The following is a 22,525-nucleotide window of genomic DNA, read 5'->3' as shown; positions in this document are numbered from 1 at the left end:
AAGCTAGTCCTAAATACGGTATAGAAAAAACTAAAATAATTGTATTTGGGATAAATAATTTGCTAAACCCTTAACCTAATCTAAATCTAGTAATGAATAATGTGGCGATTGAGCAAGTTAAGGAGACTAAACTGCTTGGTGTAACCCTAGATTGCAAGCTGACATGGTCAAAACATATTGATTCAACGGTTGCTAAGATAGTGAGAGGTCTGTCCGTGATAAAGTGCTGCTCTGCTTTCTTGATGTCACAATCGACTGAACAGGCCCTAGTTTTATCACACCGAGACTAGTGCCCAGTTACATGGTCCAGTGCTGCAGAGTAAGACATAGGCAACTTACAGCTGGCCCAGAACAGAGCTGCACGTCTGGCCCTTAAAAATACACGGAGGGCTATCATCAACAACATGCATGTCAATCTCTCCTGGCTCAAAGTAGAAGAGACTGACTGCATCACTACTGGTCTTTGTGAGAGGTATTGATGTATTGAATGTGCCAAACTGTCTCTTCAATCAGTTAACACAGCTCAAACACCCATACATTCCCAACAAGACATGCTACCATGGGTCACAGTCCTCAAGTACAGAGCAAAAGCTAAGAAACGCACAGTACTATATAGAGCCAGACGGTGAAGAGACACACACACATTATTCTTAGTAATGTAATATTGTAATGTAATAATGGAGTAATGTAAATGTGTACGTAATATTGTAATGTAATAATGGAGTAATGTAAATTTGTACGTAAAATTGTAATGTAATAATGGAGTAATGTAAATTTGTATGAAGCACAATGTTTTGTATGATGTAATGTTTTATTTCTGTTTGGACCGCAGGAAGAGTAGCTGCTGCCTTGGCAACAACTAATGAGGATCCTAATAAAATACTAAATAGTATGTGTGCATATGTGTGAGGGGGGTTCATGCGTGTGTGTGTGTCTGAGAGGAAAGGGGTGGAGGGGGGTCATAGATGCGTGTGTATCCAGTACCTGGCCTGTCGGTCCATGCTGACCACGCGGATGTTCTCCCAGCGGGAGTTGAGCAGAGTCATCTGTTCCCGGATCTCATCCTCCTCTTCCTCCGTCAGGTTGCCCTGGGAGATGAGCTGGTTGCCCACCTGCAGCACGTTCCCCACGCTGCTCTGGTGGGCCGTCAGCTCCATCATAAAGTCCTGCAGGGGTGAGAGGTCAGGGGTGAGAGGATTACAAGAGCGTGAAGTACTTAGATCATAATGCTAGTATGCAGCCAAAGCATAAATACTAAAACATTGACAAACGTAGAGTGTAATATCTGTGTCCCAGTCACTAAAGAACTCTACAAGAGGTCCACATGTTGCTTCTGTCTTACTCACATACTCATAGCCTATAGTGCCTCAGACAGAATTTTTTTGGGTCAAATAATATGTCACGTAATTGAAAAGCACTACATAGACACTAAAGTGAAAGGACATGTTTTTTATCTCCCAAAATGGTCTTCAGATCAGTGAGCATAGCAGCTCTCTATAGTATGGGAAAGGGACCGCGTCTGCTCTGCTGTACAATATAACACTATGGTAGTTCTACTCTGCTGTACAATATAACACTATGGTAGTTCTGCTCTGCTGTACAATATAACACTATGGTAGTTCTGCTCTGCTGTACAATATAACACTATGGTAGTTCTACTCTGCTGTACAATATAACACTATGGTAGTTCTACTCTGCTGTACAATATAACACTATGGTAGTTCTGCTCTGCTGTACAATATAACACTATGGTAGTTCTACTCTGCTGTACAATATAACACTATGGTAGTTCTGCTCTGCTGTACAATATAACACTATGGTAGTTCTACTCTGCTGTACAATATAACACTATGGTAGTTCTGCTCTGCTGTACAATATAACACTATGGTAGTTCTGCTCTGCTGTACAATATAACACTATGGTAGTTCTGCTCTGCTGTACAATATAACACTATGGTAGTTTTGCTCTGATATGATCTTCCAGTAGTAGAGTGTTTTCTGCAGCCTTGAGAAGATCCATAGTGTTCTATAGAGGACCTAACAAAACCCCATAATCACCCACTGGCTGGGCTTCTGGAGTTGGCAGGAAGACTTGGCATTCACTCACTCACTCACACACTCACACTCACACACACACACACACACACACGCACACACACACACACGCACACACACACACACACACACGCACACACACGCACACACACACACACACACGCACACACACACACACACACACACACACGCACACACACGCACACACACACACACACACACGCACACACACACACACACACACACACACACACACACACACACACGCACACACACACACACACACGCACACACACGCACACACACATCTGGACATGTTTCTCCCATCCACTTCCCACTGGGGCGAAGGCTAACAGTGTAGCAAGTAGCGCTCTGCTCCCCAAATGCATTTTGGGTCACCTCAGCCCCTTGCACTTGACTGGTTGCCATAGCAACAGTTAAGCTAGCCGTAAAGGACAAGCAGCATGAGTTCATGAGTTCTAGCTTCTTGACAGTTGAGCCTATTATGAAATGAAAAGGGAAGATAGTCAAAACTAGGGTGGTGTTGGAAGAGTTTCCAGGACTCAGAGGAGTGAAAAAAGTGAAAAATGTAGGAGGCATTAGCTCTTAGTGGGAGTCATGAACAGGCTTGAGAATTACTGTCTGTTTCTCTTCTCTCTTCTGACTGGGGATGAGTAAGCACTTTCAGTGTCAACATCACTGAGGACTTTACATGGTCCTCTTACATCACAGTCGTGAAAAAGGCATTGAGCTGCACTGATCTTCTATCTCAGGAAGCTCTCATTACTGAACCACACACTTACACCCACACGCCCCCTCACACCTATGCTGTTGGTAAATTGATTATTGATTTAATTAATTACTACCATTACGCTGCTGTTCATAGATTACTTATTGCAATTACCATTAGTATCTACACTGAGTGTACAAAACATTAGGAACACCTTCCTAATATTGAGTTGCACCCCCTTTGTCCTCAGAACAGCCTCAATTCGTCAGGGCATGGACTCTGCAAGGTGTCGAAACCTTTCCACAGGGATGCTGGCCCATGTTGACTCAATGCTTCCTACAGTTGTGTGAAAAGAGCGTGAAAAGCCCAGCAGCATTGCAGTTCTTGACACACTCAAGCCTGGCACCTACCCTGTTAAATCTCGTCTTGCCCATTCACCCTCTGAATAGCACACATACACAATCCATGTCTCAATTGTCTCAAGGCTTAAAAATAATTATTTAACCTGTCTCCCCCTCCTCTTCTACACTGATTGAAGTGGATGGAAATGGATTTAAGTGACATCAATAAAGGATCATAGCTTTCACCTGAATTCACCTGGTCAGTTTATGTCATGGAAAGAGCAGGTGTTCATGTTTTATACACTCGGTGTATATATTAATCCTGCTACTAGTCACTATTACCCCGTTTACATGTATATCCTACTACCAGTCACTTTTTATGTATAAACCTACCTCAACACTCAACACTCAAGTACCCCTGCACATTGAATAAGGTACTGGCACTGACATGTAGATGCTTGCATTCTCGTGTTTCTTCAACCTATTTCATACCTCTTGTGTGTTTTTGATTTTTTATTCTATTATTACCTATATTATTATCATCACTGCATTGTTGGGAAAAAGCTCTTACGGTAACAATGACTGTACTCTCCTGTGCAGGTGGCGAATAAACTTTGAAACTTGAAACACATTGTTCTGAAGTGTTCTAGTTTAACTATGGAAATGACCTGGATACGTGAAGGGCTTTCTACTCCTGAAAACAATGTATTTCTTAAAGAGGCTTTGGCCTTTGTTTTCTCCACCAGCTTTTGCTTCTGACCTGGATTCCATTAGAACATTAGACTTTCAAATATTCACATCTCTGCCAAGAGACAACAGCCCCAGCTCTTACACACAGACAGACATACACCCGTTCCTGCCCTGTAACTCTCTGCCAAGAGACAACAGCCCCACCTCTTACACACAGACAGACATACACCCGTTCCTGCCCTGTAACTCTCTGCCAAGAGACAACAGCCAAAGCCCCACCTCTTACACACAGACAGACATACACCCGTTCCTGCCCTGTAACTCTCTGCCATGCCAGGATTTGGAGCAGGAAGCACCCAACTGGGACACGGCTCCAGCTCCACGGAGCGATGTGCTCTGCTTGGCAGAATTCCTGACATTCCCGACATGTACGGAGCATGTTCTCTGGGACGTGGGCGAGAGGCCCCCATCCCTGGGATAGAACTATGCATACTCTCCTCGTGGAGAAGCTCACACAGACACACTGCCTTGTTAGAGTGAACCTGAACTGAACCTGATGTCAGAATAGATCTCAAAACATCAGATACCGTGAGATGTTACTTACTGAGTGACAACTGTTCTGAGAAAGTTGTACTGTATGTGAATATCGGTGTTAACATCTGTGGACTGGCATTGCATTCTTCACGCAAGATTGCATGTCCATATGTGTGTTTTGTGTGCGTCAGAGCTGGATGAGTGTGTGTGTGTGTGTGTGTGTGTGTGTGTGTGTGTGTGTGTCCTTTGTGCATGCATTTGTGCCTTGTCTTGACCTGCTTCAGGTATCTGTGTCTGCATGCACACATTTCTCCCGTCCTCACCTCGTGTGTGTGGAACTGCTCCTTGACCTCCTCCACATCTTCCGACACCTCCTCCTGCACCTGCAGTGAGTCCTCAGCAGAAAGGAGCCAGGTGAGCACCTCCTCCAGGGTGGCCTGGTATGAGTCCAGATCCACCTCCATGCCCACCTCCTCCTCCGTCTCCGTCAGTGTGCTGGGGGTATCTGCCCGGGGGGAGCCGGCTTCCTCCATCTCAACATGAGCCTAAAGATGGAGGGAGAGAGAGGAAGAGAGTGGGTTAAGGGCCAAACACTCATAGGTTATACAGTGGTTTAGTAGGTAAGAGCATGGTGCTCTAAATAATCAACAGTCCCGCTCACAAGGTTAAAAACTGTACATCAAATCACAATATCCATAAATGCTAAGATCCCTTTTGAATGACCTTTTCACAACATTATCATCACAACCAATCAAAATTCAAAACTCTCAATCAAAACACATTCCGTGTGAATGTCATCTTAAAATAGGCCCAGACGACTAGGAGGAGCCTGGTTCTGCTGCATAAGAGGAAGGCAGTTTAGATGGGGGATCAGTGACACACCCAGGGCCTGGAAGACAAACAGGAGGCAGCCTAGCTAAATAAAGGCCCCTGCCCAGAGCCAGATACTGGGAGGTGTGGTGCCACTAGCCTGGCCAGCCGGGCAGGTCAACCCTCATTCCAGGAATAATACTCTCTGACTAGGCTGAACACAAACACTGTACTGGAGCTGGCTGGGGTAGACATGGGCTGTGTATGAAATGGCATCCTATTCCCATAGGGCTGGAGGCAAATGTAGGATGCCATTTTGGACACATTAGAAGAAAATGAAAAGCTGCACACTTAAAGTTACAAAGAATGAGATTGAATATAAAATAAATGGTAAATGATCAATTAACTGAAAACAAAAAAGACAGAGTGAGAAAGTAGGAGTGAGAGGTGAGAAGTCGTGGTCTGGGCCCTACCAATGTACTGTACTTTATGTCCCAAGCGGCACTCTGTAGATAGATTCTAACTAATATACTTCTAGATCAGAGAGCCCAGAGCATGCACCAATTAACCAGAGAAGAGGGAAGCCAAGCTGTGTAACAAGTGTGCAATTTCTCCTCACAACCTCTTTCCCTGCTACGTCTAATCTGCTTCCTGACAGCTAAGAAATTATTTCAACAAAATCTTTAATCAATTCTAATTTAGATTTGTACAATTTAGCAGACACTCTTATCCAGGTCGACTTACGGGAGCAATTAGGGTTAAGTGCCTTGCTCAAGGGCACAGACAGATTTTTCACCTAGTGGGCTCTGGAATTCGAACCAGCAACCTTTCAGATACTGGCCCAACGCTCACAACCGCTAGGCCTGGCTGTAACTTCTTGTAAGTTATTCCTTATTCAGTGACATTCAACAGCACTGCCAGCCTCGAAATCCAGGCATTAGACAACAAGTGCTACGGGGTATTTTGGGGACAAGAGTCATAACGGAACAACACTTTCATCTGTAACCAGAGATGAATGGAAGAGTAGATGGATAGAAATCAGTACAGCCGCCGGGCGTGCCAAGACAAAGATGAGAGTGATGTTAATAGATGCTAGGACTCAAATCGCCCCAACTCAAACAGACCTTTGTTTTATCCCCATGAAATTACCCAGAATTCTCTGCGGCAGAAAGGAAAAGGTCATTTGTTGAAAATATTCCATGGCATTTGGAGATTTGGAAGAGGCGCCCACATGTTTTAAATGTCTTTGTTAGTGCAGAGCCTGGGAGTATAGGGAGGGAAATAAATAAAGAGAGTGAGAGTGAGAAGAGAGAAGAGAGGAGAGAGAGAGAGAGAGAGAGAGAGGAGAGAGAGAGTGCTGTCAGCCTATGAAGCCTGGCTCTACTTATTCACTTTCATGCTATACAATATCTGTGGTTTGGTTGTGGAGAACACTTAGTTATCTCCATATGATATTCTTCAACTGTGTTGCTGCATTCGTAGTTTAATGTGATATAGAAGTGTTAATATAGCTTGTAATGCATCACAATCCTCACTGTGAGAAGTTCAGTTCAGGGTGCATAGATTGTTCAATGTTTTCAGCAAGCGAATAACTTCTGATGAGAAAATACTAATTAACGCAATAAACAATGTTATGACAGTAAAAGTGCAAACTTGTTTTTTAAACTCTGCATTGAAAGCATTAACTAGACTCTAAATCTACATAAAAAGTCACTATGGTGTGGTAAAACACACACAGAAATGCACAAAGATTTTCCCTGTTCATCCTTCCTTCTGTATCCAACCACCAATATCACTTCCTGTGGGGACAGCATGTGTGCCAGGAAAGTCAACCCTCATTGGACCACTCTAGCCCTGTTAAAATATACTTTTCCAGCGCTCTCTCCAAGCGTGGGAAGTTTTCATCCGAGGGCAATAAAGACTGGTTTAGGGCCATTCGCCTTCCACCTGGGAGAAGTCCACAAAACACTTAAATTGTGGAAATTAAGAGCATGCCAGGGGTACTTACCCAAATAAATAACATTATTCCCCTGCTAAATTCAGTGATATGTCAGAGAACTGACTGATGTGATGTGAAGGATAAAGACTAGCAGTATGTTAGATGTGGCATTGGAAATGCATGCCAATTAAATTTAGACAAACTATATATTATTCCCTACTCCTTTGGAGACATTCTCTCTCTCTCTTTAACGTTGAAGGCCATTTTTAGAATGAGGAGTAGGGTGAGTCACTTCCCCGTTCCTACTCTACTCAGGGAGCTCCAGCAGAGCTTTTCATTAGCAGAGTAACTGGGAGTAGACTGGAGGACTGGCGGAGTGGGTCTTTGAAGCAGAGGGGTGACTCATTCTAGCCAGCTACAGTACACAGAGAGAGAAGCAGGGTCTGTCAGCTGAACTCACTCATTCTGATACAGCCAGAGACACTGAGCGAAGATGGGACTGATAGAGTTGGATTCACACCACGTTCTTTGTAATACAACTCTAGTTTACAAAGTGCATGTTATACGATGTATGAAGATCGGTTTTAACATCAGCCTGGCCTCTACATCAGCATGGCTCGTGTCAGTTTATTATCATGCTATATTGCCATGTAATACCATCAGCGGTAAACAGCTAATGTAAGCTCTGGCCCGTTGAACTGATTGTACCTGTGCTCTGCTGGGGGCCTTGCTCTCGTCAGGCTCCACCTTGTATCTGCGGGGCAAGGTCTCCACCTCTCTGATGGCTTCCATAGTCACATCTTTAGGCAGGACAGCAAACAGGGACATCACATACATGATGATGGACTTCTTATCTGGCAACTGAACTGCCACGTCTGAGAGCGAAAGGAAGAGGAGAGGAGGAGATGGGGTAGAGGGGGAGGGGGGAAAGAGGAGAGGGAGCAAGACAGATATAAGAGGATCAGACAAGGGGGATTAGTAAATTAAAGAGGGAAAGGGAGGCGAAGGAGCAAACGAACAGTAGGAGAAAAACTATTTCAGGGGAATGATCGATAGAGGGAGAGTGTGTATGTGAGACAGAGAAAGAGAGAGAGAGAGAGAGAGAGAGAGAGGCCAAGGCATGCTGTGTAGTTCCACATGGTTCATGTTGGCTTGCTCTACAGGCATGACATAACAACGTGTGTGTATACCCAGAACTACACAAACTGAACGTTGCGTGCTAGGACTACACACAAAACCGTGTGTATCCACACATGTAGAGAACAGGAGACCTACAGCTAATTTAAGAACTGGTAAAGACATAAAACCGATCACTTGCCCGTAAAAACTTAGGACTGTGATATATGTATGTATGTCTATATACACTACATGACCAAAGGTATGTGGACACCTGGTTGTCAAACATCTCATTCCAAAATCATGGGCATTAATAGTTGGTCCCCTGTCGCTGCTATAACAACCTCCACTCTTCTGGGAAGGCTTTCCACTAGAAGTTGGAACATTGCTGCTATTAGCCTCCACTCTTCTGGGAAGGCTTTCCACTAGATGTTGGAACATTGCGGCTATTAGCCTCCACTCTTCTGGGAAGGCTTTCCACTAGATGTTGGAACATTGCTGTAATAACAGCCTCCACTCTTCTGGGATGGCGTTCCACTAGATGTTGGAACATTGCTGCTATAACAGCCTCCACTCTTCTGGGAACTCTTTCCACGAGATGTTGGAACATTTCTGCGGGGACTTTCTTCCATTCAGCTACAAGAGGATTAGTGAGGTTGGTCTCTGATGTTGGACGATTGGCCCTGGCTCACAGTCAGTGTTCCAATTCATCCCAAACCATTTCTGCATGGACCTCACTTTGTGCACAGGGGCATTGTCATGCTGAAACAGGAAAGGGCCTTCCCCAAACTGTTGGTACAAAGTTGGAAGCACATAATCTTATAGAATGTCATTATATGATGTAACGCTAAGATTTCCCTTCACTGGAACTAAGGGGCCTAACTCGAACCACAAAAAACAGCCCCAGACCATTATTCTTCCTCCACCAAACTTTCCAGTTGGCACTATGCATTGGGGTAGGCAGTGTTCTCCTGGCAAACTCAAATTTGTCCGTCGGACTGCCGGATGGTGATTCTTCACTCCAAAGAACGTGTTTCCACTGCTCCAGAGTCCAATATAAGTGAGCTTTACACCACTCCAGCCAACGCTTGGCATTGTGCATGGTGATCCTAGACTTGTGTGCGGCTGCTCGGCCATGGAAACCCATTTCATGAAGCTCCTGACGAACAGTTCTTGTGCTGACGTTGCTTCCAGAGATAGTTTGGAACTTGTAGTGAGTGTTGCAACCGAAGACAGACAATTGTTTACGTGTGTCCACATTCTTTAATATATATAGTGTAAGTCTATAGTATACAAACATCGAGAACACCTGCTCTTTCCATGACATAGACTGACCAAATGAAAGCTATGATCCCCTATTGATGTAGCTTGTTAAATCCAGTTCAATCAGTGTAGATGAAGGGGAGACAGGCTAAAGAACGATTTTTAACCCTTGAGACAATTTAGACATGGATTGTGTATGTGTGCTATTCAGAGGGGAAATTGCAAGACAGAACATTTTAAGTGCCTTTGAACAGGGCCTGCTAGTTGGCGCCAGGCGCACCGGTTTGTGTCAAGAACTGCAATGACGCTGGGTTTTTCATGCTCAACAGTTTCCTGTGTTTATCAAGAATGGTCCACCACCCAAAGGACATCGAGCCAACTTGACACAACTGTGGGAAGCATTGGAGTCAACATGGGGCAGCATCCCTGTGGAACGCTTGGCACCTTGTAGAGTCCATGCCCTGACAAATTGAGGCTGGGGGGGGGGGGGGGGGGGGGGGGGGGGGGTAAACCTCAATAATAGGAAGGTGCTCCTTATATACACTACCGTTCAAAAGTTTGGGGTCACTTAGAAATGTCCTTGATTTCCATGAAAACATATATGAAATTAGTTGCAAAATTAATAGGAAATATAGTCAAGACGTTGATAAGGTTATGAATAATGATTTTTAATTGAAATAATTGTGTCCTTCAAACTTTGCTTTGTCAAAGAATCCTCCATTTGCAGAAATTGCAGCCTTGCAGACCTTTGGTATTCTAGTCGTCAATTTGTTGAGGTAATCTGAAGAGACTTCACCCCATGCTTCCTCAAGCACCTCCCACAAGTTGGATTGGCTTGATGGGCATTTCTTACTACCAGACGGTAAAGCTGCTCCCACAACAGCTCAATAAGGTTGAGATCTGGTGACTGTGCTGGCCACTCCATTATAGACAGAATACCAGCTGACTGCTTCTTCCCTGAATAGTTCTTGCATAGTTTGGAGCTGTGCTTTGGGTCATTGTCCTGTTGGAGGAAATTGGCTCCAATTAATCGGCGTCCACAGGGTATGGCATGGCGTTGCAAAATGGAGTGATAGCCTTCCTTCTTCAAGATCCCTTTTACCCTGTACAAATCTCCCACTTTTACCACCACCAAAGCACCCCCAGACCATCACATTGCCTCCACCATGCTTGACAGATGACGTCAAGCACTCCTCCAGCATCTTTTCATTTTTTTCTGCATCTCACAAATGTTCTTCTTTGTGATCCAACACATCAAACTTAGATTAGTCTGTCGATAACACTTTTTTCCAATCTTTCGCTATCTAGTGTCTGTGTTCTTTTGCCCATCTTAATCTTTTCTTTGTATTAGCCAGTCTGAGATATGGATTTTTCTTTGCAACGTTGCCTAGAAGGCCAGCATCCCGGAGTCGCCTCTTCACTGTTGACGTTGAGACTGATGTTTTGCGGGTACTATTTAATGAAGCTGCCAGTTGAGGACTTGTTTGGCGTCTGTTTCTCAAACTAGACACTAATGTACTTGTCCTAGTTCTCAGTTGTGCACCGGGACCTCCCACTCCTCTTTCTATTCTGGTTAGAGCCAGTTTGCACTGTTCTGTGAAGGGACTTGTACACAGCGTTGTACCAGATCATCCGTTTCTTGGCAATTTCTCACATGGAATAGCTTTAATTTCTCAGAACAAGAATAGACCGACAAGTTTCAGAAGAAAGTTCTTTGTTTCTGGCCATTTTGAGCCTGTAATCGAACCCACACATGCTGATTCTCCAGATACTCAACTAGTCTAAAGAAGGCCAGGTTATTGCTTCTTTAATCAGGACAACAGTTTTCAGCTGTGCTAACATAATTGCAAAAGGGTTTTCTAATGATCAATTAGCCTTTTAAAATGATAAACTTGGATTAGCTAACAAGGTGCCATTGGAACACAGGAGTGATGGTTGTTGATAATGGGCCTCTATACGCCTACTAAAAATATTCCATTAAAAATCAGCTGTTTCCGCCTACAATAGTCATTTACAACATTAACAATGTCTAAACTGCATTTCTGATCAATTTGATGTTATTTTATTGGACAAAAAAAATGTGAATTTCTTTCAAAAATAAGGACATTTGTAAGTGACCCCAAACGTTTGAACGGTAGTGTGTATGTATAGTAAGTATAGTATATGTATATACAGTGGGGCAAAAAAGTATTTAGTCAGCCACCAATTGTGCAAGTTCTCCCACTTACAAAGATGAGAGAGGCCTATTTTCTGAATTCTTTTCCTCATTTTGTCTGTCATAGTTGAAGTGTACCTATGATGAAAATTACAGGCCTCTCTCATCTTTTTAAGTGGGAGAACTTGCACAATTGGTGGCTGACTAAATACTTTTTTGCCCCACTGTAGGCTATATATATGATATACACTCTCCTCCATTTTTATTTGTACCTTCAGGGTCCAGTAGTCTCTCTATGGCCAGCTGGTCTTTGGCTACAGTAAAGGCATGGTCCAGTCTCTCCACTGGACTGAGGCTCAGAACCCTGTCCCAGCTCAACACATTGGGCCTGGAGAAACAACACACCAGCAGCATCAAGTCAACATTAAATCAACATCAAATCAAGGCCTCTGAGCTCCAAACAACATTCCCAGTGTGGTTTCCTTGCAAAGCACCAGTTATTTTCAGTTATTTTCATAGAATAGTCTGTGTGATAGATCCAGTGTTCTGTACATAAGAGTACTTGTCAGACGTAAAAATGGCGAGGTGAGCAGTGTTCACACAAGCAGTTACCCTGCCATGGCTGCTTTAATCTTTCCCTAGTGACATAGCCTCGGGCTGACACCAACACACACACACAGGGAGAGAGAGAGAGACCCTCAGAGCAAACACAGCCAGGGGGGCAGATAGGGCCTCATACACTGCTATTTAGAGCCTCTTTCTCAACTCCAGTGAGGTGGAATTGGACTTAAATGCTGAGATAAGACTGGTCTGGTCACTGTGTTGAATGAGCTGCTTGCTGCTAGATTGAGGTGAAAGCAGTAGCGTTTAGGGGCAAGATTTAGAATTTCACTTGTACATATTTTACCACCTTCTACACTGAAAATGTTCAGAAAACAAACATTTTCAACATGGCCACTGTCCAGGTCTTGGTATACAGAACGAGACATCTAGACCGGGTCTCTCCAACCCTGTTCCTGGAGAGATACTGTCCTGTAGGTGTTCACTCCAACCCTGTTCCTGGAGAGCTACTGTCCTGTAGGTTATAACTCCAACCCTGTTCCTGGAGAGCTACTGTCCGGTAGGTTTTAACTCCAAACCTGTTCCTGGAGAGCTACCGTCCTGTAGGTTTTAACTCCAACCCTGTTCCTGGAGAGATACCGTCCTGTAGGTTTTAACTCCAACCCTTTTCCTGGAGAGCTACTGTCCTGTAGGTTTTAACTCCAACCCTGTTCCTGGAGAGCTACTGTCCGGTAGGTTTTAACTCCAAACCTGTTCCTGGAGAGCTACCGTCCTGTAGGTTTTAACTCCAACCCTGTTCCTGGAGAGATACCGTCCTGTAGGTTTTAACTCCAACCCTGTTCCTGGAGAGATACCGTCCTGTAGGTTTTAACTCCAACCCTGTTCCTGGAGAGCTACTGTCCTGTAGGTTTTAACTCCAACCCTGTTCCTGGAGAGCTACTGTCCGGTAGGTTTTAACTCCAAACCTGTTCCTGGAGAGCTACCGTCCTGTAGGTTTTAACTCCAACCCTGTTCCTGGAGAGATACCGTCCTGTAGGTTTTAACTCCAACCCTGTTCCTGGAGAGCTACTGTCCTGTAGGTTTTAACTACAAACCTGTTCCTGGAGAACTATTGTCCTGTAGGTTTTAACTCCAACCCTGTTCCTGGAGAGATACCGTCCTGTAGGTTTTAACTCCAACCCTGTTCTTGGAGAGCTACTGTCCTGTAGGTTATAACTCCAACCCTGTTCCTGGAGAGTTACTGTCCGGTAGGTTTTAACTCCAAATCTGTTCCTGGAGAGCTATTGTCCTGTAGGTTATAACTCCAACTCTGGGGTTTTATTACAGACAGAAATACTCCTCAGTTTCATCAACTGTCCAGGTGGCTGGTCTCAGACGATCCCACAGGTGAAGAAGCCGGATGTGGAGATCATGGGCTGGCAATGTTAAATGTGGTCTGCGGTTGTGAGGCCGTTTGGACGTCCTGCTAAATTCTCTAAAATGGCTTATGGTAAGGAAATTAACATTCAATTATCTGGCAACAGCTCTGGTGGACATTCCTGCAGTCAGCATGCCAATTGCACGCTCCCTCAAAACTTGAGACATCTGTGACATTGTGTTGTGTGACAAAACTGCACATTTTAGAGTGGCCTTGTACTGTCCCAAGCACAAGGAGCACCTGTGTAATGATCATGCTGTTTAATCAGATTCTTGATATGCCACACCTGTCAGGTGGATGGATTATCTTGGCAAAGGAGAAATGCTCACTAATAGGGATGTAAACAAATGTGTGCAGAACATTTAAGAGAAATAAGCTTTTTGTGCATATGGAACATTTCTGGGATCTTTTATTTCAGCTCATTAAATTGTGGGACCAACACTTTACATGTTGTGTTTACATTTTTGTTCAGTATAATAATTATCTGATTGGTAAGCTGAATCATTTTAGTTACAACTGAGGTTGGAGTGAAAACCTACAGAAGTGTAACTCTCCAGGAACACGGTTGGAAAACCCTGATCTAAACAGTATACTGTTGGATAGATATACAACCATTAGGGTGACACTGTTGCTACCGGAACATCCCCTGGCCCCCTGACCCCTGACCTGAAGCGGTGCAGGATGGCGTTAAAGGCCAGTCCGTCGGACCAGCTGGTGGTGAAGTTGAGCACGTTGACGTGGTCCTGGTAGGAGCGGGTACACTGCCTCACCCAGCTCAGCAGGATCTTCTCACTGTTGGTCTGCTGCAAGTTGGACATGATGTCCTTCATGATGTCTTTCACCTGAGAGGGACCATACATATAGAGAGGGGAGAAACACAGAGGGAAGAGAGACACAGAAAAAGGGGAGAGACAGAGACAGATAGAAACACAGGGACAGGGGAGAGAGAGACAGATACACATGGACAGGGGAGAGAGAGACAGACAGGGGAGAGAGAGACAGATACACATGGACAGGGGAGAGAGAGACAGAGAGACACAGGGACAGGGGAGAGAGAGACAGACAGACAGACAGGGGAGAGAGAGACAGACAGACAGACAGGGGAGAGAGAGACAGATACACATGGACAGGGGAGAGAGAGACAGACAGACAGACAGGGGAGAGAGAGACAGACAGACAGACAGGGGAGAGAGAGACAGAGAGACACAGGGACAGGGGAGAGAGAGACAGACAGACAGACAGGGGAGAGAGAGACAGATACACAGGGACAGGGGAGAGAGAGACAGACAGGGGAGAGAGAGACAGACAGGGGAGAGAGAGACAGACAGGGGAGAGAGAGACAGACAGGGGAGAGAGAGACAGACCGGGGAGAGAGAGACAGACCGGGGAGAGAGAGACAGACCGGGGAGAGAGAGACAGACCGGGGAGAGAGAGGCAGACACACAGGGACAGGGGAGAGAGAGACAGACAGGGGAGAGAGAGACAGACAGGGGAGAGAGAGACAGACCGGGGAGAGAGAGACAGATACACAGGGACAGGGGAGAGAGAGACAGACAGGGGAGAGAGAGACAGATACACAGGGACAGGGGAGAGAGAGACAGACAGGGGAGAGAGAGAGACAGACAGGGGAGAGAGAGAGACAGGCATGGGAGAGAGACAGACAGGGGAGAGAGAGAGACAGACATGGGAGAGACAGGGACAGGGGAGAGAGAGAGAGAGAGACATACATACCGGGGAGAGACAGATACACAGGGACAGGGGAGAGAGACATATAGAGACACGGGGACAGGGGAGAGAGAGACAGACAGGGGAGAGAGAGACAGACAGGGGAGAGAGAGACAGACAGGGGAGAGAGAGACAGATACACAGGGACAGAGGAGAGAGAGACAGACAGGGGAGAGAGAGATAAACAGGGGAGAGAGAGACAGACCGGGGAGAGAGAGACAGACCGGGGAGAGAGAGACAGACAGTGGAGAGAGAGACAGACAGGGGAGAGAGAGACAGACAGGGGCAGGAACAGGGGAGAGAGAGAGAGAAAGAAAGAGACACAGGGACAGGGGAGAGACAGACAGAAAAGAGAGACAGGGGAGAGACACAGGGACAGGCAAAAGAGGAGGGTTTGTAAGTAGAACACCAATTATACAAGTCCTGTCACATGTCTGAGACGCAGAAAAATATTTGCCTTTTCAACAGCGCTTTTGTTGATCGTTCAAAGCTACGTCCCCAGTGGACAGTACACTCAAAGCAAACTCATCTCTCTCTCTGTGTGCGTGCGTTCACCTGCCAGTGGAGGATAATACTCCAGATGAGACCCAGAGTCAGCTTGTGGTTTCCATCAACAATGTCTGTTCCTCCTATGTTTACCAGATCCACCTGAGTGAGTGCGAGAAAGAGAGAGAGGGTGGGAGAGAGACAACCATCAAAAGGAATAGAAAATTCGACATGCCAATTAGGATTATAGAACCCATTGCCCTTTATGGTTGTGAGGTCTGGGGTCTGAATTAATCAAATGGAACAAACACCAAATTGAGACTCCGCGTACAACGTAAAACACCAAATAATGCATGCAGAGCAGAATTAGGCCGATACCCGCGAATTATCAAAATCCAGAAAAGAGCCGTTCAATTCTAGAACCTCCTAAAAGGAAGCGATTCCCAAACCTTCCATAACAAAGCCATCACCTACAAAGAGATGAACCTGGAGAAGAGTCCCCTAAGCAAGCTGGTCCTGTGGCTCTGTTCACAAACACAAACACACCCCACAGAGCCCCAGGACAGCAGCACAATTAGACCCAAAAAAATCATGAGAAAACAAAAAGATAATTACTTGACACATTGGAAAGAATTCACACAAAAAAAACAGAGCAAACTAGAATGTTATTTGGCCCTTAAAAGAGAAGACACAGCGGCAGAATACCTGACCACTGTGACTGACCCAAACTTAAGGAAAGCTTTGACTATGTACAGACTCAGTGAGCATAGCCTTGCTATTAAGGTCGCCGTAGGCAGACATGGCTCTCAAGAGAAGACAGGCTATGTGCACACTGCACACAAAATGAGGTGGAAACTGAGCTGCACTTCCTAACCTCGTGTCCAATGTAGTAGACCATATTAGAGACATATATTTCCCTCAGATTACACAGACCCACAAAGAATTTGAAAACAAACCCAATTTTGATAAACTCCCATATCTATTGGGTGAAATATCACAGTGTGCCATCACAGCAGCAAGATTTGTGACCTGTTGCCACAAGAAAAGGTCAACCAGTGAAGAACAAACACCATTGTAAATACAACCCATATTTATGCTTATTTATTTTCCCTTCAACCATTTGTACACCGTTACAACACTGTATATAGACATAATGACATTTGTAATGTCTTTATTCTTTTGAAACTTCTGTGAGTGTAATGTTTACTGTTCATTTTATTGTTTATTTCACTTTTGTTTATTATCTACTTCACTTGATTTGGCAATGTTAACACATGTTTCCCATGCCAATAAAGCACTTACATTTAAATTGATAGAGACAGACATCGAGACAGAGACACAGAGAGAGGTCAAGATATTAAAAAGTCAAGTCAAAATGCTTTTTATTACCTTCCCTTATAGAAAGTTGAACATGCCGTAATACTCAAGATTAACAACTTGTACAATTAAGCTGCTTTGCGGGCTTTCCTGTGATCCAATAACTAATCTCAGTCTCCCACAGCTGTCCTCACCTCTACAGCTGTAGGCTGCTGTGTGTGGTCAAGTGAAACCCAGAAACCCCACATGTAAAAAGTGCTAAAGTGGATTAAAAGTGTCTAATGATATCCCCAACACCCTGTGATACCAGCCTAATCATGTGACAAGCTTACATTCATGGAGTGATGGAGTGATTACAAACACACAGGGGGTATAATGGAACATTCTGGAACACTATTCCTTGGGGTCAGGGGGGCAACGAGTGACCTCTCAGCCAATAACGTGACCCTTAAACTCTTAACCCCACCATCCATTAACCCAATCATGCCTGCATTATCACACACACGTGATACACAGTACAGATACACAGTACAGATAAAGATACACAGTACAGATAGAGATACACAGTACAGATACAGATACACAGAACAGATAGAGAAATACACAGTACAGATAGAAATACATAGTACAGATACACAGTACAGATAGAGAAATATACAGTACAGATACACAGTACAGATAGAGAGATACACAGTACAGATACAGATACACAGTACAGATAGAGAAATACACAGTACAGATAGAAATACATAGTACAGATACACAGTACAGATAGAGAAATACACAGTACAGATAGAGAAATATACAGTACAGATACACAGTACAGATAGAGAGATACACAGTACAGATAGAGAAATATACAGTACAGATACACAGTACAGATAGAGAGATACACAGTACAGATACACAGTACAGATAGAGAAATACACAGTACAGATAGAAATACATAGTACAGATACACAGTACAGATAGAGAAATACACAGTACAGATAGAGAAATATACAGTACAGATACACAGTACAGATAGAGAAATATACAGTACAGATACACAGTACAGATAGAGAAATACACAGTACAGATAGAAATACATAGTACAGATACACAGTACAGATAGAGATACACAGTACAGATAGAGAAATACACAGTACAGATAGAGAAATATACAGTACAGATACACAGTACAGATAGAGAGATACACAGTACAGATACAGATACACAGTACAGATACAGATACACAGTACAGATAGAGATATACACAGTACAGATAGAGAGATACACAGTACAGATAGAAATACATAGTACAGATACACAGTACAGATAGAGAGATACACAGTACAGATAGAGATACACAGTACAGATAGAGAGATACACAGTACAGATAGAGAGATACACAGTACAGATACAGATACACAGTACAGATAGAGAGATACACAGTACAGATACACAGTACAGATAGAGAGATACACAGTACAGATACACAGTACATATAGAGAGATACACAGTACAGATACACAGTACAGATAGAGAGATACACAGTACAGATACACAGTACAGATAGAGAGATACACAGTACAGATACACAGTACAGATACAGATACACAGTACAGATAGAGATACACACGTACAGATACACAGTACAGATACACAGTACAGATAGAAATACACACGTACAGATACACAGTACAGATACAGATACACAGTACAGATACACAGTACAGATTAGAGGTCGGACGATTAATCGCAATGGCCGATTAATTAGGGCCGATTTCAAGTTTTCATAACAAAATAATCACTAGTTAACTACACATGGTTGATGATATTACTAGATATTATCTAGCGTGTCCTGCATTGCATATAATCTGACTAAGCATACAAGTATCTAAGTATCTGACTGAGCGGTGGTAGGCAGAAGCAGGCGCGTAAACATTCATTAAAACAGCACTTTCGTGCGTTTTGCCAGCAGCTCTTCGTTGTGCGTCAAGCATTGCGCTGTTTATGACTTCAAGCCTATCAACTCCCGAGATGAGGCTGGTGTAACCAAAGTGAAATGGCTAGCTAGTTAGCACGCGCTAATAGCGTTTCAAACATCACTCGCTCTGAGCCTTCTAGTAGTTGTTCCCCTTGCTCTGCATGGGTAACGCTGCTTCGATGGTGGCTGTTGTCGTTGTGTTGCGGGTTCGAGCCCAGAGATGAGCAAGGAGAGGGACAGAATCTATACTGTTACACTGGCAATACTAAAGTGCCTATAAGAACATCCAATAGTCAAAGGTTAATGAAATTCAAAAGGTATAGAGGGAAATATGTAATGAACCTCGTCCTCCTCTTCTGAGGAGGAGTAGCGAGAAGGATCGGAGGACCAATTTGCAGCATGGTAAGTGTCCATAATGTTTATTTTAATACATTAGCTGAACACTACGAAATACAAAACAATAAACGTGAAATGAACGAAACAGTCCCGTATGGCGACAAACACTGACATGGAAGACAAACACCCACAACCCAAAAGTGAAACCCAGGCTACCTGATTCTCAATCAGGGACAACAATTGACAGCTGCCAACATAGAAAAACAAACATAGACTGCCCACCCAACTGACGCCCTGACCATACTAAAACAAAGATAAAATAACATAAAATAACAGAACAGACAAAATAGTCCTATAATTCCTATAATACCTACAACCTACAACTTCTTACCTGGGAATATTGAAGACTCATGTTAAAAGGAACCACCAGCTTTCATATGTTCTCATGTTCTGAGCAAGGAACTTAAACGTTTAGCTTTCTTACATAGCACATATTGCACTTTTACTTTCTTCTCCAACACTTTGTTTTTGCATTATTTAAACCCAATTGAAAATGTTTCATTATTTACTTGAGGCTAAATTGATTTTATTGTAAAATAAGTGTTCATTCAGTATTGTTGTAATTGTCATTATTACAAATACTTTTTTTTATTTTTTTTATTGTATTTTTAAATCGGCCGATTAATCGGTATCGGCTTTTTTGGTCCTCCAATAATCGGTATTGGCTTTTTTGGTCCTCCAATAATCGGTATCGGTATCAGCGTTGACAAATCATAATTGGTCGACCTCTAGAACAGATACACAGTACAGATAGAGATACACAGTACAGATAGAGATACACACGCACACACAAAGGTTAAGTACCGTAACTAAAATAAAGCAGTAGAAAACTATACCTTCTATCATTCTCCTGTCTGGGTGGCTAGTTGTTTATGAGAGGGTGTCGACCCCAGAGCTACCAATCCTGGACATGTAAACCTCTCTAAACAGTCACACCTTCTTTGAAGGATTCCTCCAGAGGCCCTGGGGAACGTTGCGAGTCAGTGATGCCCAGCCATCACTCACACAGCCTGTCATTATGCAAAGATTGTGGGGGGGGGGGGGGGGGGGGGGGTCTTGGGGGCTACTGCAAAGTCATCAGGATGCTTCAGTTCGACTGGTGGCTAGCTGAAGTTGGCTAGGCAAACCGAACTAGTGTGCTTGCATACTCCCTTAAAAAGAGATTTGCTTGAAAAACAAGACAAAGGCGGCAATAGTACTGCAACTACCAATTGAATATCACGTAACTGGGGAGAAGAATACAAAAAAACTACAATGCTGCTGGGTTTTTCATGCTCTACGGTTTCCTGTGTGTATCAAGAATGGTCTACCACCTAAAGGACATCCAGACAACTTGACACAACTGTGGATATATCAGGCTGACAAACAGAGACACACAATACAGAAGAAGTCACTAACAAACTCACTCACACACACACACACACACGCGCGCGCGCGCGCACCCAACGGCCTGCTGTTTTTCTGCCAGTGTGGAGGAGGATAGCAACTAACATGCCACCCCTACCCTAGTGAGCTCCTCATGCAAAGACCCCGTCTTATCTCCCACAGATAAGGTCACAACATGAACACAGGCCATTGTATGGAGACACAAGGGAAAGGGGAAAGAGCGGAGAGAGAGAGAGAGAGAGAGAGAGAGAGAGAGAGAGAAGAGGGAGACAGCACACTAGACACTGAAGGAAAAGGGAAGAGATTAGTCAAATAGGGGGATAAAGAAGAATAAAGAGAGATACTGTGTAAAGCCCTAACGGTAGGTACTTACGTTGTTTTGATGCAGGACCTGAAGAACCTTGTTGACGTTGTTGAGGGCGTGAACTCTGGTGGACCCTCGCTCTTTGGTCTGAGAACAACAACACAGAAGAATAGGGCATATTAGACAGAACATACATTAATGCAAGGATCCTGCCTGACCTCAACACACTAAGACGTTCATAGCAAAGAGTATGGTAGATTATCTAGAGTATCAGAGTGTATATAGAGAGTGTCCAGTACAAGGCAACATGTCATTTTTCCACATGTAGCCCATACTGCACACACCCTTCAAGAGGAGTTGAGACTCATACAGGTCAGCAGGTCATGTAGGTGATATGACATTATTTCTGAGGTAGTGCTAGTTGTTTCTCTTGTCTAATGTGAAGGTTTGCTATGAGGGTAAAATCACGCAAGATTTCAGTTCCTTTACCACACGCATGCACACACACACACACACATCTTTACACAATACTGCACTAATGATGGGCAGTGACCTACAATTAAAGAGGCAGCTAAATCTACCCAGACAGAGAGACTTTCAGACTTGCAGTGCTAGCCGTTGCCAAGGGCCAGTCTGCGTGCTTAATACATCTCACTTATCGCTCAACATACCATTCCACACTATAAATCAATCAGCCATTACGCCTTCAGCCCCCTCTAGTTTTTATTTTATTTTAAGGGACATGTGAAAAGAATAGGGACTGGGTTGAACCGGTGCCAATTTAAAAACCCTTCCTAGCCTTACATACCACAACAGGGCATTAGTACCCAATTATGGCATTAGTATCATGGTAACAGATAGAGGGCTGGCGAGGTGTTGGGTACTGGGCTGGGGTGCTGGTGCTAGAAAACAGATTCACTGGTAGGGTGAATGAGGGGTGAATTGGGGGAGTGGGGTGAGAAAGGTCAGACATGGATATGCATACGACACACAAACTGTACACACACACACAGTGTACACACACACACACACACACACACACACACACGACATATACACTGTACACACACGCACGGACAAGCAGGCAAGCATGGACGCACACAGGCAGGCATGTGCGCAAGCACACACACAGGCACACAAACACACACGCACCAGGACATTTCCTGTGAGTCCCTCCAGTAGTTCCAGCAGTTTCTTGCCATCCTGCAGGTCACAGAACATGTCCTTGATGGGCATCTTTCCCGTCTGAAACACAAAAAATACACTCATCATGTGTGTGTAAGGACACTACTCGTGTGTGTGTGTGTGTAAGGACACTACTCATGTGTGTGT

The 22,525-nt window shown here is 44.1% G+C and overlaps 1 protein-coding gene across 6 annotated transcripts in view; it reads right to left on the bottom strand.

Annotated features, from left to right (window-relative positions):
- utrn (utrophin) overlaps window positions 1-22,525 on the bottom strand; it is a 341,113-nt gene that overhangs the window by 264,112 nt on the left and 54,476 nt on the right. For all 6 annotated transcript variants that reach the window (XM_036975991.1, XM_036975995.1, XM_036975989.1 and 3 more), the window contains 8 exons: window positions 22,346-22,438; window positions 21,263-21,340; window positions 15,891-15,983; window positions 14,277-14,452; window positions 11,905-12,020; window positions 7,807-7,973; window positions 4,673-4,894; window positions 985-1,166 (listed from right to left, as the gene is read on the bottom strand). In XM_036975991.1, the coding sequence (XP_036831886.1) occupies window positions 985-1,166; window positions 4,673-4,894; window positions 7,807-7,973; window positions 11,905-12,020; window positions 14,277-14,452; window positions 15,891-15,983; window positions 21,263-21,340; window positions 22,346-22,438 (1,127 nt within the window). The remainder of the gene's footprint in view (window positions 1-984; window positions 1,167-4,672; window positions 4,895-7,806; window positions 7,974-11,904; window positions 12,021-14,276; window positions 14,453-15,890; window positions 15,984-21,262; window positions 21,341-22,345; window positions 22,439-22,525) is intronic.

Source organism: Oncorhynchus mykiss, chromosome 4 (assembly GCF_013265735.2).
Source record: "Oncorhynchus mykiss isolate Arlee chromosome 4, USDA_OmykA_1.1, whole genome shotgun sequence".
NCBI lineage: Eukaryota > Metazoa > Chordata > Actinopteri > Salmoniformes > Salmonidae > Oncorhynchus > Oncorhynchus mykiss.
Note: the sequence above shows the minus strand (reverse complement) of the source record. Positions and strands in the feature narration are given on the sequence as shown.